Below are 18,843 nucleotides of genomic sequence, written 5' to 3'. Positions count from 1 at the left end.
AGTCCTTTGGGGAATACAAACAGAGATGGGCTAATCTTTCTAACATAGGGACTTAGTCAATTAATTAATCTGTGAGTGACTCTGCTGGTTTATGGCTGTTCTTGTATTCTTTTCAAGGTACAGGCTGTAACTTTTTCTTCTGAGAACTTCTCTGCAACCTTAAGAAAGATAAAAATTCTCCTAGTTCAGATTTACAGATCTTGCAGCATAAGCTCTGTGTACCAAAAGAATGTGCTATGGTGGTATTCAGAGTTCACCTGCTGTGGATCTAACGTGCAATATGAGAAAAATAAATTGTCTCATTACTTACTTCTCTCAGGAGAAAAGTTACAGAATCTCTTAGATTGTGTGCTACTCAGGATGCTCTTAAAGTGATATGTTTTATACATTATTTGGATTTCATAACTTGGGATGATTTTAGCAAATCATCAGTGCTAATTTTAATTAGAGGAAAATGCTTCTATTAGTGTGAGAATATGCAAAGTCATATATTTGTGTATAGTTTTTCAAAGTGACACTAAAAAAGGTTGCTCTCACAAAGGGAACATGACATTCTGCAGACTTACAGTTTTCAGAGGAGCACTCTACCAAGAAATATTTTACCTTTGGTAATACTGATCTCTGAATCTCCTGTGATTAGGAGGTCAGCATTGCATCTGACCTGTTACCTCTTTCGTTTAGCTGAGAGCATTTATTTTTCAGCCTTCCTCTGTTGTTGTTGTTGTCAAATCTTTTCCAGCACTCCAAGCCTGATCTCCCATCCCTGCCCTGCAATGCAGAGTGTAGTTTATATTCTGCCACATCTCAGGGAGGTAGCAAGGCTGCTGAGTACACGTAAAATTTTCACTCTGACTCCTCCCTAGTCTTTCAGAGCACTTTGATCATTTAAAGTAAGCCACTGGAGCCTGGGAGTCAGCTGGTCTCTGCCAGATTTGTCTTTTCCATAAATCTGGAGGGAGAAGAAGTCTTTTGCAATATTTGCCCAATTCTCCCCCTCTCTTTGGAAGTAACTGAGGTCAGCTAATGTTGCAGAAGTCAGTGAACTTGAAGGATCTAGGAGGTTTTGGGCTTTGCCTTAAGCTGCTCTCCTCTGTCCAGCTTATCTCTAAGAAGGAGATGAAGCCCAGCATAACAAGTTTAACATATGGACTCCAACTCTTGCCATGTGGCCAACTGCTTCTCCATGGAGTTAGGAGAAGGAAACTGAGTAGGTACACAGTCCTGAGAATCCTCCTGCCATGTGTTACTGAGTTATAGGTGAGCAGCTGTGACTTGGGTTTAAAAAGCAACAGTTTAATGATACTGAGCAACCTCAAATGAGTGTCTGGAGGCAATGTTTCTTTGTGGGCCACTAGAGAGAAGACTTGATCAGCTCCTAGCCTGGAGGTGATGCCTGGAGCTGTTACTTTGGAAGGATCAGCAGTAGCATAACCCAAAATCAAATCATGCTATGAACTGTTTGACTGCCACCTCCTGAGGAAGCACAAACAGAACTGTGCTCCAGTAGATCTGTTCTCTGGTGGATCAGTTGGGACTAGGATTTGTTTGACACAATTTCTTTAAACACAACTAATAATGAGCTGTATATCTTAGAAGAGCTGAGAAACGTTTTTATGAGAAATGAGAACTAGTAGTGTTATAGTCAAAACAATAATATGCTGGTCATTTGTTAAAGAAGGTTATTAGATGCATTTTTTGCCTTCCTATGAGAGCACAGAACCTACTTTGACTCTGCATCATACATATCCTTTCTCACATAATTACTGTATTCACTTACTGTACTTCTATTGTAGTAGCTTTAGGTGATTTAAGATACAGAACTACAATATAGTTTGCTCTTTTCCAGTGGCTGTAAAACACTGTAGGGAACAGGAATTAACCTGAGTCAGAACAATAGTAATATTTGCAAAATTAATTGACCTCTAAAAAATACCTGTAGAACCAACTACATGTCCACTTTCTACATGAGTAATGTGAGAGGCCCTGTTTCTAAGAAATGTACTTATAGCTTCATTACCCCAGCAGACCTTTGGATGGTCTGCTTTAGTTATAGTGGTTCAACAGATGAACACTGTTTCCATGAGGTATTTACTAACAATTGCAAATTGTGAGGAAAAAAAAAATCAAATACTGTATTATATTTTTACCTATTTGTGGATTAATTGTCTTTAAAGTTTTAAAAAATAATTTTTAAAAACCCATTACTTTTTCTGATGCTTTTCTTTTAATTGTTCTTGTTCTTTTCCCTTATGTCCTTCTCCCAACCACTGAAATCTGTAAAGTTACTGTATGATTTCACTGAACATTATTTACTAAGCTGTATTTTGTAACTGAGATATAAATTATTTTATTTCGTGGTGCATGTTAAAGCAATGTGAAATGCTCATACATATCCTCAGATTTGTTATGCCATCTTGATTAATTATCCTAACTATTTCATGGTGATGACTTAAGAAATATTTGAACACTGAAGTAATTACAAAATAGATGAACATTGCAGCATGACTTGAAGTGGTTTTGATGTCTGTTGGAAGAGTTGCTTTTAAAAGACACTACCACTTTACCAAGATTTTTATTTATTGAGCTAATGCATTTACATGTATTACATTGTTGCCTTTTTATTTAACCTTTAATAACAGTAGATCATGAGGATCTCTTTTATTTCTCTTAATGTGAAGTAAAAGAATCTTCATGTTTTCACCGTGGTGTTGTACATAAAAGCATGCAAAAACAATCAGTCTTTCAGACCTTACCACTGGGACAAATTTCTTCTTGAGTTTCAGGCAATATTCTAGCACAAGGAAAGAAGCAGAAAAGAGTAGCAAATAAATTGCAATTCCTTCATGGACACTTAAAACAGGATAATGTCTAGTTGCAATTTCCTCTGCCTACCCCTGTCAGAATCTTGCTCTGTTTTGGACACAAAATAAAAACCAAAGTGGAAAGGAAAAGCTACTCTTTTCTGCATCCGATTTCATACCTTTTACTGTTGGTAAATAGGCTCATTAATTTCAGTGGGCGTTGGATCAGGCTATAGATCTGGAAGCCTAAACTTACTTTTCCAAAAATAGAGAACATTTTTATTTCTTCATTATGCCCTAATTTGAAGTCCCTTGAATCAAACTATTAACAAAATATTATCCTATCTCTGAAAATAATGCAGATAAAACTAAAATTCCACTCAACTCTCACATAGTACTTTTCCTCTTCAAAGCATCACTGATTAATCATAGCATTAATTAAACAGCTATATTTTTTTAAAAGTTCAGCTTTCCAGAAGCTCTGTTCTCTGCAGGGAGCAGGGAAGAGCATAGCAAGGGACTAAAACCAGCTCCAGTAATCAGAAAACTTAGCTTGCAGCAATTAAACTGAGGAATCACTTCCCTTGCAGAATCTTTTTTACCTTGGGCTAGTGGAAAGATGAAAGGAAAGATGACAGTGCAGTCTAAACAAGAAGTAGATCTGTTGGCATGTGAAGGAGCTGGTTAATTGGATATATTTGCACTACCTGAATCAATAGGTAGGCTCACAACTCCTCTTCATGCATTTTCTAGTTTGTATACCTGACAGGAAATGCAATCAAAATTAATTAGAAAGGAAATTATTTGAGTTATTGAACACATGGACTCCATCCATTCTGGATATAAAACCCAAACGTGCAAGAATAAATTCCTTGTGTCTAACAACAATTAAGCCCGAGGTTGTCATTTTTCTTCTCAGACAACCCTCCGGAGCTAAGTCTGCAAGGGAGACAGCCAAAGCCACCACTCAAATCCTTTTTTCCGGCCAAGAGAGCAGAAACAACAGAACAGTAGCAATGCCTCTGATTGCCTTGAAAAAATGCTACTTTCTTCACTGCTGAGGGTGACAAATAGAATCTTATTAGTGGAGAATTTTCTCCTTCTGTGGACCCAGCAGTTGTTTGGCATGCCAGGTCAGCAGATAATTAGACAGGTCATGCTGAACTTGAACTGACTCATTTTTATAGTCCCAGCATGGATGAGACAGTCAACAAATTAATGCGTGCACTTCTTCCCAAATTCATCTTCATAAACCAGCTTGCGAGTCAGAGAGCACACCCTTGAGTTGGGTTGCATTTGATGGTTGCTTTGCTTCTCCAGCATGAGAGAGGGAGGATTGCTGATACATGGATGAACATTGAAAGCAGAAGCCATCTACTGTGCTGGGTGAGAGGTGTTGTTACAAAACAGAAAATCCATTTGGCCATGGTACCCATAAATCCATTTCAGTATTAGTCTTCTGACTGTTTTGCTGCAAACATATACGCCCCTGAAGGACATCTGGTTTTTCCAGAAATCCATGTGGCAGGCAGCATGCATCCCATGAAAACTGCCAAAAGGACAGCAGCAAAAATGGAAGAGGCAGAGATGTTCAGCAGGGTCTCAATGCAGTGCTCTACCTTTGGCATTACCTCCGGCAGAGCCAGCTGAAGTGCTTCTGCCTGCAAAGTGCAGACATGCATGTAGCCTTTAAAGCACGTGTTAGAATGTGAATCAGCAGGTTATGGTCAGCCAAAGAGCCTTGAGAGTTCCTCAACCTATTGGTTTTACAATGCTGGTATAAAGTCTGAATATCTGTGGTCTCACTGTGTGAGAGACAAGCAGAATATGGGGTGCCATTGAGAAAGGAGTACAATCAGTATTAGAAGTAACAGCAGATTAAATAGCTGCCTGTGGGAATTGAGATATGCAAGAGAGGCAACAAGAATAATACAAGAGCAGTAGTGTTTAAACACACTGGTACTTTTGAGTCTAAAGTCTGTGCTTGCAAATTAGCTAAAATGTCCTTTAGTTCAGAACATTAAAAATCATGAGTATGTGGTGAGTAGGGGTGGGACTGGAAATGCAGGGTTGTGACAAAAGCAGCATCTAGCTGACCATCAAAGTGTAGGTGTTTAAAACAAAATGAGGAGAGATTGGAAAAGCTTGGCAAACAAGACAGATGCAGAGATTTACAAGACATGGCAAAGGACGATGAAAACGTCACAGTTAAGACCCAAAGGTTCAAGGGGATGCAGATTAAGGAAGAAAAATTATTAATCATGTAGTACAGGGGAGAGGGGGTAGCCCTGAGATGATGAGTTGAACACAAGAAAAGCAATCAGCCAGAGGGAGGCAGGAAACATACAAAATGGAAAAGTTATGTTTCTGGAAGCAGAAAGAGGAGCTTCAGAGGGGCTGAAGAAGGAGGGTAACTGGCTGAAAATGGTGTTACAGGAAAGAAAATCTGTGAAGGGTCTGAGAAAGCATATTGCTGAAAAGCGGTGATTGCACTGAACCCACTTGTGATTTCCCATGGCATGTTCAGGTTCAAAATACCAAAATGCTTCTCTTTTGTCTTTGTGCAATGACAATAGTTTCTATACATACTGCTCTTTCATCCTTGTTATGGATGTGCCCTTTGTCATTCCTTGTTCTCCTCATACCTTGTTCAAAATATAGAACCAACATCTTTAATCTTTTTCAAAAGATAAAAGCTTCTATATTGGTTACCCTTTTAGATATTTGATTCTTTTGCAAGCAAATCTCAACTGACATTGCCACGCAGTTATTGGTGTTCTACATGCTTTCATCATTCTCTGGTAGTTTGAGGGTTTCTTCCCTAAAACTGTAAAAGATTACTATGCCTGCTCCCTGTAGGGCTTTATATGCTACACTGCTGATGGCTGAATTTATTCTTGATAAAAAAGATTTTTAAAAAAGAAAACCAATGACTGACACATCACATATAATGCATCTGGGAAGATGCTGTTCCTCTTTGTGGTGGTCCATACCAAATACCAATCTTATGTCTGGAAATCTTGCTGCCTGTCATCAGAGATGGTGAAAAACTGAAAGTGTGTATCATTTATCTGAAGAGGGAATCTGAGACCTCCACCTGATTCTTTGTTCAGTCTCAGCAGCCGTCAGCAAAGTGCACTGGGATCCTTGGGGGCACAGGAGGGCATGTGTGTGTAATGGCTTTTATTCTTTCTTTACTCTCAAAAAATAATTTATCTCTATAGACTCTTAAAATATAAATTTAAAAAAAAACCTTTAAATTTAAAAAAAAAATCCTTTAAAAAGGAAATTATATCTGGTATTGTTCTCTAGATCAAAGTTCTCATTATCACAACTTAATTGACAAGTTATGCTTAATGTGAAGCAGCTAAAAGAGTGGCTTCCAGCCCACAAGGCTTGAGCTGCTTACTAAAAGCAGTTTAAGTTAACTCATCTCTCTTTCCTTTATAAATGATTGAGCTGAGGTGATAGCTTTTTTTGGATAGGGATACTTGCAGTACTACAGTCAATTCCCATTATGTAGTGCAATATGTATTTATTTTGAAGTGCCAGAGGTTACAAATGCTTGTGCATGTCACTAACATAAGAAGTAAAAAGACCTGTCAACATTTCTAGCCAAACATTGAGAATGATATCTGGGTGCCTAGAGATAAGCATTAAACTTTAAGGACCAAAGGGTGTCCAATTTTGTTTACATCTGCTTTTCCAGAAGCTTGTGTATCTTCCATAGGTCTACTAACTGTACAGGTATCTCAAGTATCCAAGGGAATTTGAAACCACATTGCCCCCATCTGTTTGGACACATAAATTTCCCCCTATTTACCTGAAAATGGTTTGATCTTTTTTTTTTTTTTTACACTTCCATCCCAAAGTGATCCAGAATCCTCCATTCTCTGACACTTGCTAGAAGTGGTGGGTCTCATGCTATTTGGGGCATGCTTTTCAGTCCTACTGCTCCAGAGTTTTTCCACTTTCTTCTTCGGTAACAATTCATGCACAGCGGTCTTAGGAATAAGAAACAGATGTGTTGTGATGTGCAATATCGCAGACCATGAGCCAGCACAGGCCAGGCCATGGGGGCTTGTCTGTAGACTCTACCTTGGAGCATCATAAACCTGCTCTGTCCACAGCTGAAGTCAGGTCAAATGAGGGGCCCCAGAGAGAGGGAAGAGAGCATTGCTGTATGCAAACTGTGGGACTTGCAATCCCTCACATGCAAGGTACCCCGCAGCAGGCACTGCCACAGACTGTATCTTACAGAGTCAGGTGGAGAGCAAAGTCACTGGCTCCGTGGTTGCAGTGGAAAGCCTGTCTGGAGACAGTAATGTCATTTAGTGGTGAGCGAGAGGGCATTAAACTCTGTGCTGCCTGACGACCCTTATTTCAGGTTGTGCCGCTCTGTCTTCTTTTATAAACCTTCTTTCAAAAGGTTACAAACCTTTTTAAACCAACATTGCCTCATAAGGTGGATTTTTTCTTACTCTTCACTCACCTTTCCTGCTGCTCCCCAAAGTCTGAGGAGTAATCATTTACTCAGTGGGTCAAGTGTCTCTCAACCTCAATACTGCAGTCTTTTTTGCTTTCAAAGATATAGGTTTGTGTCTCCTTCCATCTACTGCCTTTACTCCTGGTTCAGCAGCTCTGGCATTACTCTGCTTCATCTTTTTGGGCTTGCTTCCAACTCTGCCCCCAAAAAAACACGTGTTTGGCTCTAAGACCCAGTATGACAGCATTTCTTATCTCTTAGCCTATTTTGTCTTTAAAATTGAGGACAGTTTTCTCCCTTGAGTCTTTCACTGGTGATAGAAAATCTCCTTATGCAAACTAACACACCTTTACCCTCCAAAATATCAAGAGGTTGACTGCCGCTCTGATGCCTGCACTATAACTTGTATTGTCCAAGTCCAGAGTCTGCTACATATTGCAATAAGCATAATCATTCTTTTTTTATGGGCTCTTGCACCCCTTCTTGCACCTCAGTATGTACTAGAAAATTGCCAGTGCTCAGAGTATGCACAGGGCTCCTCTGGAACACCAACAGCTGGACTCTGAGGGAGTTCCAGGTGCTATGCAGGTGCCAGTAGTGGTAATATATTACACTTAGAACAGTGGTATCTGACAGGGAAAGCATGGTGCAGGAATGAGTCATCAAATATAGCCATGTTTCTGCCACTGCTGACATGTGATGAATGCATTCTAATTTATTAGACTACCAGTTGGATAACACACTGACTTAAGACCAAAATCTCTTCCATAAAAATTAAGTAGACAGTTTTGGCACATTTCTTAAGTAATGATTGAAAGTAATAATAAAAGCTCTCCCAGTCATATTCTTTCCACAAGTCTGTGAAACACTGAAGTTGAGTAGTATTAAAAACACAGGGGTAATGGAAGTGCCCAAACCACGTGAATCTAAGTGAAGTGTACGTGTTAGCATGAAGAGAAGAAAATTCAGATATATTCTAACACACAGGCACCAGTAGTTTTGGAATAGGATATCTGCACCTTTACAACAAAGTATGGTGGCATTTTGCCATTTTTATATTACCTAGATACATGATATGAATTAATAGATATCTTTGGAGGGGAGGAATAGTGAACAATTACTTTTATAGAAAAAGATCTATCTCTAGGACAGGAATCTCTGTTGGAATTAATATCTGTTTGGGGTGTCTTGTTTCTTTAATAGGTCAGTTTCCTAATCTTGTACTCTCAAACTAGGAACCATGTCACAACTATTTAATAAATTTGCCAATGTGTCAAAGGCATTATTCAGAGATGAGTGAAAATGAAAGTGGTTTCAACAATGTTACAACAGCAGCGAATTTGTCTCAAGGCAATAGTAGGGAAGTATTTCCAGAAGTAGAACCTTATCTGTGATGATTCTGCTCTGGTTTAATCTGCCAGAAGAATAGTTTGCTGTGCTGTTTGGCTCTGAAGGCAGAATCATTCTTAGGACAGTTATTTGATCCTCTGATGTGAAAATTTTCCTGCATTAAGTAATGGAGGCAGGTATTAAGGTGCTGAGACTTTTATCATGCAAAGGAAAAGATATTAAATCTTCATTGTTGAAATAATAAGCGGATGCTATCCTCTTACCGTCAAAGACTTGGTGCATGGTGTTAGATGAATCACCTTCTTAATATGAAAATGATGGATGTCTTATCATAGAAAAATAACTTTTAAGTGTACTATGCTGTACTATCCCACTGTTACACATTATGTATAAAAAGCCTGTTTTATTGTTTTGAAATATTTAATACTGACTTGATCTTCTCATGCCGTACCGAAGGGTGTGCACAGCAGAAGTGTTAGAACTGCTGAGCATTGGCATTTCCAGAATGCTTATAACCTGCTTGATTGTGTCTGTTTAAGTTTTCCAACTGGGCTTTCCCTGGTAGCTCCAAAGCCTTTATTTATCGTAAGAAGCATCTTGTGTGTCTAGGCATGTGTACTGGTGTGAATACTACTGCCTGGAATACTAGACCAGTTCCAGGAAAGAAATCTGCTTGGGGCAGCCATCCAGATTTCCTTACACCCAGTGTTCTTTGGCTGCTAATGAAATTATCATCATGAACTGATTCCACCAGAGGACTGAGGTGCTGAGATGCTCTATTGCAATTTAAGTGAGGTCCAGAAAGAAAAAGGAATGTTGGTCTATTCTGGATGTGTGCACAGTGTAAAGCAGAAAAGTCTCAGTGATCTGATTTATCTACTTGTGCTTACTCCCAACCAGTGGGAGGCACTGCACTAGAGTAGTAAAACTACATCAAATGATAGTTTATTTTTTGAAACACCAGCTTAATTTCATATGTGTTGCAAACTGAAGTACTCACTGTAAGTGATATACAGCTATTTCCTCATGTTGCACAGAACAGACAGATGCAGGTTAAAATAACATTTCAGACTTTTCTGCAACTGCATTTTATAAATGTGTGGAGGAAAAGAAAGATTTTCAGTTTGCTCAAACAAATCATTTCTGAAAGAGAAAGAGGTGCTAACAACTGTTCTACATCTGATAATAATAATATTGCCTAAAATCATTACAGTGCAAGTAAATTAAATATTAAGTTCAAAGAAATAAAAATGTTTGAGGACAGGATTTGTATTTGTATTGCAGCACACTGGAAAGATTCAAATCCTACTGTACACATTTTTTACACAGGCTAATGCTTTTTATAATCAGGAATGTTTTTACAAAATATAGAGTGAGTATTTTCTAACGATTCACATTGCCACAAAATCTATTTGATAATCTTTAACAGTTCAGTACAGAGATTTAAGTTTTTATCTGTATTATGAATATTCTGTTCAAATGACTGACTGTAGTTCCACCACAGCAGGCAAAACTGCAAGAAATAAAAATTATTCAATGTCTGATAGTTAAAAGATGTGATTTTCCTCTTGCCTCTGCTTTCAAATATGGATACAAACAACGGAATTTATGAATTCAGAAATAAGATTTTTAATAAGTATGCATAAACACTATGCGTAAACATTTTTAAGTTATCACAAAAATCTGATTAAATTACCATATTATATACAATAATCATACCTGATCAGTCACAAAATGTAATGTAGATTAGATTACTAATGTAGTTTATATTTCCCAATTTTCCTGTCCTTTTCATCCTGCATGATACACTCATGGTGATTGCTGTATGCAAATTCCTAGCACATCTGCACTGAAGATGATTCAGAGTTGTTTCACTGACCTCAGTAATAACTCCATAGGCCTTCACCTTCTCTGATCTTCTCTTTATCACATTGAAGGATTGAACATTCACCATAATAGCAATCCTTTGGAACTGATGTGAGGCTTCTTGTGAATCTGTGCTGCTGCTAATCCTGCCGTACATATATATATTCTCAGAAGCTGTTTTTTTATTATGTTTACAAGCAGTACATGACTTTTAGGTGCAATTTTGAAAAATAAATCTGTTTATTTAAGCATGAAAAAAATTATAATAATCTTAAAATCACTTAGGTTGAAAAGATCACCAAGCCCAAACATAATAAACAGAATTTCTTTTTATTTAAATGTTTGATGCGACCATTTTAAAAATTCTTTTCATTTTAGGAGATTTTAAGTTCTGGAGGTTAGTGTTTTATTCATTAAATCCATGCAAAATGCCAGATTGGAATAGATGTCAGAAAGACTCCTTTTCTCATCAGTACTGAGGATGTATGAAAAAGATGGTATTCTCTTGAGTCTAAGAAGCACTACTAAAGCTATTTCAATTGCTGCATATAGAATAGAATTAACCTTGTACAGGGGAGAAGTCTTCAGAGAAGGCCTTTTTACAAATAACAACATCACTGTGTTTGCATTCACTGCTGTGGTTTTAATAATAGATGTGCATTCAGTTTATGGTAACAAGCTGTGCGGTTTTTGGTGGGAGATGAGGACTTGCCAAGTTCCGTGAGCTGTGGTATTCAGGTTATCTTTGTGCGTATACCTGGCCTTTACCATCACAGTTCCATTCTCGGGTACGGGTGTGATGTGGCCATGTTGGAAGTCTCTGATGCAGTATGGAAGTATTAACAGAGTCTGTAACGTGTAAAATGCTTGAACATGCAATCATGTAAATATCGCTTGCTCCAAATTAATATCAGTATCCAGTTAGATTACCTGCAATGATGCAAATGGTGCTGTTAGTCTTGCGTGTTTGCCCTGTACTTCTCCATCACCCTTTATTGCTGTATCTTCTGAATTCTCCCTTCGTTTTCTTTCAACAAAGGCAAGTATGCCATGAGGGATCTGGTCCACCGACTGCCAGGCGCCAACAACAGCAACAGCTCAGCGAGCAAGGCCATGTCTGATGACACCGTTACTGCCATTTGCTGCACTCTGCACGAAGTCATCACTAAAAACATGGAGAATGCCAAGGCCTTACGAGACGCAGGCGGCATTGAGAAACTGGTTGGCATATCTAAGAGTAAAGGAGACAAGTATGTTTTGCAAATCACCTTGCACCTTTTTAACCTCTCCAGGAGTTATTGCTAGTCCTGAATGTGTTTGCCTTCTGTGTGCAATCGCAAGTTGAATCCTTTACTTTGAACAGATATCACGTGCCCAGTGCGAAGGGTGACAAGAAACAGACAATGCCAATACCGAAAGTCTCCCTCTGCTTTGGTTTATTTCTCATGTGCCATCCGCAGTGCAGGGAGTGCAGTCCGTGTGCATTTTAAGGAAGAGTAATTATCTACAGTAACCCCTACCTCTAAGCAATTGCAGAAGATCCCCATAAACATTAGGGATAAGAGTGGTTGGATTGCACCCTGCCCAAGGCATGACATGCAGGTGGAGGGGTCCTTTGAAAGGAAGGACCTCACCACAGTTCTGGTACTGCTTCTCTTGATCTAGGAGTGAAGAATGTAAAGTCACTGTCCCTCTTCACAGCACCCTTTTCCCTGCCACCAGCTTGGTAGTAGATCCATGGATTTTCTGACTGGTTGCTTCTGAGAGAGCCTTTAGGCTGCTTTGTGAGGCAAAAAAATGTCTTGCACACAACTGTGGCATTTTCAGAACAGCTATGGTTTCATCTTGTCTGTTTGGCTATGTACACACTCTTCACGAAGAGTTCACTCTTTATCCTTCTTTTGCCTAAAACAGATAGCCTGGTTCTCATATTTGTCAACCTGATGAAGTATAGTGCAATGGGACTATGGCAGTTTGAAAACAAAAAGCCTTCACTGTAGTGTACAAAACCCATCAGTCCACCTACTCGGAGCTGTCATCACACAGCCTACTGCAACATCAGAGCTCTTAAAGAGCCCCACAAAGCCAGGCCACAACCTGAAGGAAAGATTTATGCACCCTTCATTTGGTATGAGAACTTATGCTCGCCTCTGTGATCAGAGCATTGCCAATATAATTTAATCACATTTCTTTTTCTCTATTGTCACCCTTTTCCTTTCATACCAAATTCATTATTGAAACATTCTTGCAATTCAAATTATAAGGGGTGAAAAGTAGTGTGACCAAGTATGTGATTCCAGCTGTGGGAGCTCCCCATGCTCTGCCAATTACTATATTTGCAGTTTGTTATTATTGAATCTACCAAAATTTTTTATTTATATTTTCTAGATCAAATGTACTGACATTGCAAGCAGGTTCATATCCATTTCTCTTAAGCTGAGTGTGTATTTCCTCAGAGTAATGCATCTGTCTACCTGGTCATTATCTGGTAATGAGAATTCTAATACCTGTTGAGTCTGGAATTTTTGAAGTATCACAGGCAGTTTTAGGAGGATCCAAGGGCATAATTCCCTGTCTGAATATGTGTCATAACTGTGAAAGACATCTATTTCTAATGAATCTAGAGCAGAGTAATTCCAAAAAGCCCTTCTAAGTCATGATATGTATCCCTTCTCTCAAGTACTTTGACCTGCAGTCCTATATTATCATTTTTACAGGTTACACAGTTCTAGAACAAGAAAACTTGTCAACACACAGTGCTGCAAATGCCCATCTTATGTAAAAGTTCAATTTTTCAGCTTTCAGAAATGTCAGTACTGTGTGCTGTTGGTTTGGTTTCTTACAGGTAATTCATTGTTTGAAAACCAAAATTGCTGTTTGTTGGACTGATAGAAAATTCTGACATGCTCGCTTTAATGCGCTAAATCACTTTTGTATGAAGTCATTTTGTCCAGTATGAAGCAACTGCTTCTGAATGTGCAGGATACTGAACTGGCCATGCATCTTGGTATCTATCAGTGCCAGTAGTGTGGGGCTGGCCCTGATAGTCTTTGCAATATGCCCAGGGCTTGAACAGTCTCTCTGTATAACCACATGAGAGAGCTGGTGTTCATAAGGTTATTTATATTGGCCAAGCCCATATCAGCTTCACATAGCTCCTGCCTCTCCTCAATACTCATGGAGTGGCTGGCACAGTTGTTTTCCTGGTTACTCCATGCTTACCAGCACCCCACTAGACAGTACAGCTGGGAGTATAATAAAAACAACTATGCTTGAAAGGGCTTATCAAAACCCTGTTTACTCACCAATTGCCCACCTACTGCTCTACTCTGGGTGAGAAATGGAATAGAAGCAGGGAAAAAAGCACCAAATAAATTACTAGGGAAATGTATTAATAAATCAGTTGTGTCATAACAGCACTTTACCAGCTTGCATGTCAGCCTACCACTGATTCTTCTCAGAAGTCACAGAATGAACCAAAGCCTGGCCCCTGCCCAAAGCAGCAATTTATGATTGCTGCTGGTTTTCTGGTTTCTCTTTGATGTTTCAAACAACATGCCTCTTCTGAGTAAAACATAAATCATCTCAATGACTGCCCCAAACTCCTGGACTTTGGCCTTTGCAAGGTTTTCTAGCGCTCTACTGCTTTATTTGTATTTTTGATCCTGCACAATGAATGCTTCCTTAATGGGCTGGGTTATCTTCCTTTTCTATTTGACCCCTTCTTGGTTTTGGGGGTTTTTTTTAGATTTTTTAATTGCCTATTCCAGCAGGATTATATGACATCAGCTGATTGTAACAATAGTTTAGATCATCTTTCAAAACTTCTCTGAAGGGAAATACCACGTGAAGTTACATGGTTTTCAACACCACATTGTATTCCTGTCATCAAAGGATAATGGTGTGAGCAAAATCCTAGTCCACATGTGGATTCCTAATGAAATTTATCACAACTTTTTGTAATCAGTTGTATTTCTGCATCTTGGCTCTGCATTTCAAAACCAGTGCTCATCACCCATCTGGGGTTTCTTTTTGCCACTGCTGAGAGGAGCTAAATGAGTTGAGCACACTGTCCTGAGCTAGACTTCAGCAGCTTGCAAAGAATGAAATTCTGCTCCTTGTCCTTTATGCCAAAAGTTGTAGCATATCTTAGACGTACATAATGCCAGCTGGTCCTCAACAATTTTGCCAATTGCTGCCTCCTATTCCTCTTATTATGCTCTCAGCAGAAATCCCTGTGTGTACTGAGATGCACAAGTTTTTTTCCCCTCACTGATTGATTAGTACTATAGAGATAAGATATATTGCCCTTGCCTAAAAACATCTTGGTCTCCAAGATGCCAAGCAAAGATCTTACAGTATACTTAAAACACACTTCATTTGTGGGTTTAAATCCATAGCAGTGCATCTGAAAATTGGAATGAATGGTGTCCTTTATTTAACAGTCTCTTTCTCACTCTTTTTTTCTCTCTCTCTCCCTTTTTAATGTATGTATGTAACAGGCATTCGCCTAAAGTGGTGAAAGCAGCATCTCAGGTCCTCAATAGTATGTGGCAGTACAGAGACCTGAGAAGTCTCTACAAGAAGGTAAGGCTTGGGTTTTTTCTAGATTTATCATCTTTCATACTGTTACCCAAATTTGGGGGCTGAGAGACTTTAGACCAAAATATTTGTTTATGTAACTGGAAATCCACTGTAGTTTAAACTTTCAGATACTTGGAGTTCTTATTTTTTCCTTAATTTCTACTTTTATCATAAAAATGCCCTTTGAAAATATGTGTGGTGGTGAAAAGTGGTTGTGAATTTGATTTTGAAATAAATTCATACAAAAGGTGCTGGATCTAACAGCCCTGGAGAGTGAAATCCTCTGTTCATTGAACAAACGTATGTAAGGTCTCCTACTGGAACAGTCTTTCTTACATGTCCTCATGTTTCTGAGGAGATTACCAGATTTCCAGCCCTTCAGCTCCCAGATTTCCTCATGAGATTGTAAACAAGAGTATCTGAAGGAGAGGTGCTTAGGGACGAGCTACACAGGGAGCTGGGCAGAAACCTGTCACTTTGCTTCTAATCAACCAGCAGACAGTGGCATCACATACTTGGTTTTCAGTGTGTTGAGTCCGTAGTACCATGGCATTCCTACAGGCCTGCTAACCTCTTGAAATTGAATTGCAGTAGATTAATACAACACTGTGAAACAACATTCTATACAGCTTTTTTAACAGAAGTGTCTACTTAGTAAATGAAAACATTTACATTAATTCTTGCTGAATATTTCCAAACTGAATTACGTTCCATGTGAGTATCAGCCTGCAGATTTAGCTCTTCAATGTCTTCTTGCTTGGAATATCACATCTTATGTAAGTGATACTTGTATTTGGAATCTCATCAGCGAAAGCTAAGACTTCATATGGCATCTTCAGTTCAGGCCCTGGGTAAGGCTGAGGCATACGGATTGTGAAGGAGGGAAGGTTCACAGTGGTGTGGTCTGTGTTGTATGTATTCTGCACTAGAAAATAGCTTAGTTACATGAAATGTATGCACCAAATCTCAAGCTGGCAGAAGCTGACCTTCCGTGTGAAATGCTGTTCTTTCGCATGCCTCAGCCCTGCTTGTGTCAAGTCTGAGGAGTGAGGAAGATGATTGTTTAGTCTCTCCCATTGTTCATTTCCAGTATTTTCAGTCATCCTTGGCAGCCCTAGGGATACCATATGTGAAGACGTTCCAAGTAACAAGCTGGTCCTCAACTGTCCCATTAAGAGGTGGGAACAAACATGAGCAGGCTTTTCTCAATCCAAGGCAGTAACACACTGGAAGTGTGCGTAGCCTGACTTCTGTGCTTGTGGGTGGCTGCACTGTAGAGGCTGAGCTGTTCTGCACCATAATCTCTTAGAGGTTCTTACAATATCTGGCTCGAGTCCAGCCTTCTGTCTGTATATATATGCCATCATGGAAAAGCAATTTCTGGGGTTGCTCCATGCAGGAGGTAATAATGTTTGTGCTGTGTGGCTGCTGAGTTTACTGCTTGCTACCTAAGGGACAGTGTTGGCTGCTGGTGTGACTGCTGCTGATGGACTTACATACTGAGCATGCTCAGGTACTAAGTACCTTGCAGGCTTACAAGAGCATTTTCCATGGCCACAAATATGTGATATGGAAAATAGGGCAGGCTAGCTTTAGAGGTAGCTTCCCGACACTCATAGCAGACAGATCATCTATATTATCAGGAAGAGAATTGTATTAGTATCTATATTACTTAACTCCTACACAAAATCTTAAAATGAAGATCAGTCTCCCCTACATATTTGTATGTTAATTTCATGCCATTATATGTGCTGTTATGCCTTGTGTAAATATGGTTTCTTTTAATAAAAATGTTCAGATAGTTAAATGCTCCTTTTTGTTGAAATACATACAATAATCTTTATAAAATTATAATATTTATTAAACTTGCCTTTAATAGGCTGACTCTTAGGCTGTCTGAGTTTAACCACTGCTTGGAAGGCAGTGGCAATGGTTTTATGATAGGAAAATTAGAGAAGTTTGCATTATACTAATAGTCAGCTAATTATTTAATATAAAGATACTGGATTAATGCAATCTTTGTTTTCTCCCATTAAAATAGATACGTAGCAGTAAAAATGAATGAACGTAGAGTAATGCAATCAGCACTTTGCAGTATCTTGCGCTTGCACAGCCTTTTTTTGAAGTGCAGGTAAATCCCATTGCATAACCATCGGCAATTTGCTCCCATATACCAAAGTATCTATACAATTGCTTTCAAAGAATTGGCCAACAGAGACACAATTTTGTATCGTAATACAAGGAAATTGCAAGCATCCCATTATAGTTAAGTGAAAGCAGCAACACTTATCTTCTGTTTGAGAAACAATATAACCAAATAGTTTGAACTGTGGTATATTTTAGAGCTACACATTCACAATAAAGTAAGAAGTTGTAAAATGAATAGAAGTATTATTCTTTGTATTAATGGGCAAAAAAGGGAATACATGTTTATTGCTGAAACAGTAGCAGTCAGTATATTTAGTCTAAGTATGACTGGGTCAGCAAAAACACTAAAGCCTCTTTAATTTTTCTAGTTTTGCTCAACATTTCAAGGAACATCCTACAGCCAGCAGAAGATAAACTGCACTGACAGAAATCCAGAGTTGGGGATTGGTGTGGATGCTCTTTAAGTCCACAATATCTCATGCACTGCATTAGCAGAGCCATGCCGCAACCTGTACCCTCCACTGGCAGGTTCTATCCAGTGTCTGGGGATTTCCAGGTCATGGAAGCTGTGTTGTGGCTTTACTGAGACACACAGACTCTTTAGGCTGGGCTGGCATGGAAAAGACATAGAAAGTAAACAGCATTCAGATCTGTGAGCAAGGCAATAGTGTTAGATAGTCCTCTGTAGGCTTGTGTTTTTACGGGAAAAAATCAATTTTGCTCCCTGGTGTGGTTAAGTTGGCACTATCCTAACACAGTCTAAAAAGGAAAAGTTATAAAATGCATAAATATTTTTGGTCCTAAAACTGTAGGAATAAAAAGAAGGCTTAAGAGACAAAGAGGAAGTCTTGAAATGAAGAAGTTGCCAGCCACCCCAAAAGTTGCAGGTCCTTCATCATGCAAGAGCTCATCGGAAATACTGCTTAATTTGCAAGCAATAGCTGGTTCAGAAATCTAGTCTGAAAAAGTCCACCAAGAGGAAAACAATGTTCAGGTTTAGTCACATATAGACAGTGATTAGATTATTTAGTGGGATTAATTTCTAGAAAGGAGGTGGTGACATTTTTTATCGGAATAGGTAATATGGTCTCCTGAAGACAATATCATCATTTTCAAACTTCTTTGTTTTCTATAAGCAAGGCATATATTCATAAATGACCATTTATCTGTCTCGTGAGTCTGTTCCAAATTACTTAAAATCTGATTTTCAAACGTCCTTAACAGTCCCATGGCCCAAAGCCCCATGGGTTAGTCAGTGGCTCAACACGTTGGAAAAACAAGGTACAGGAGCTGTCCCACAGGTTGTTCCTATGCTTCAAACTTCTGGTACACCCCTCCTCTTCAAGTGTCTTGGCAACCTGTATTATAGAGTTAGCAGGAGAAATAAGTGCTGCTTACAGCATCCAGAAAGAGAGATCCTGCTCCATTTATGCTTAGCCTCTTAAGAGCTACTCCATGGCTTCTTTAAAAGCACCTATTTTTGACTCAGTATGACTCCCCGCTCCAGTCTCTAGGCTATTCACTGGTTGAATGTCTGGGGACACCTGAGAAATTACAGATGTGGCTGTAAGAGACCAAATTTCCATCAGCTGGTAAACTCTTCTCTAT

At 39.0% G+C, this 18,843-nt stretch overlaps 1 protein-coding gene across 2 annotated transcripts in view; it reads left to right on the top strand.

Annotated features, from left to right (window-relative positions):
• CTNND2 (catenin delta 2) overlaps positions 1-18,843 on the top strand; it is a gene marked incomplete at both ends in the record, with an annotated part of 515,683 nt that overhangs the window by 468,433 nt on the left and 28,407 nt on the right. For both annotated transcript variants that reach the window (XM_084219011.1, XM_084219012.1), the window contains 2 exons: positions 11,543-11,753; positions 15,006-15,090. In XM_084219011.1, the coding sequence (XP_084075137.1) occupies positions 11,543-11,753; positions 15,006-15,090 (296 nt within the window). The remainder of the gene's footprint in view (positions 1-11,542; positions 11,754-15,005; positions 15,091-18,843) is intronic.

This window comes from Fringilla coelebs (genome assembly GCF_963513975.1).
Source record: "Fringilla coelebs genome assembly, chromosome: 1".
In the NCBI taxonomy this organism is placed as follows: Eukaryota; Metazoa; Chordata; class Aves; order Passeriformes; family Fringillidae; genus Fringilla; species Fringilla coelebs.
Note: the sequence above shows the minus strand (reverse complement) of the source record. Positions and strands in the feature narration are given on the sequence as shown.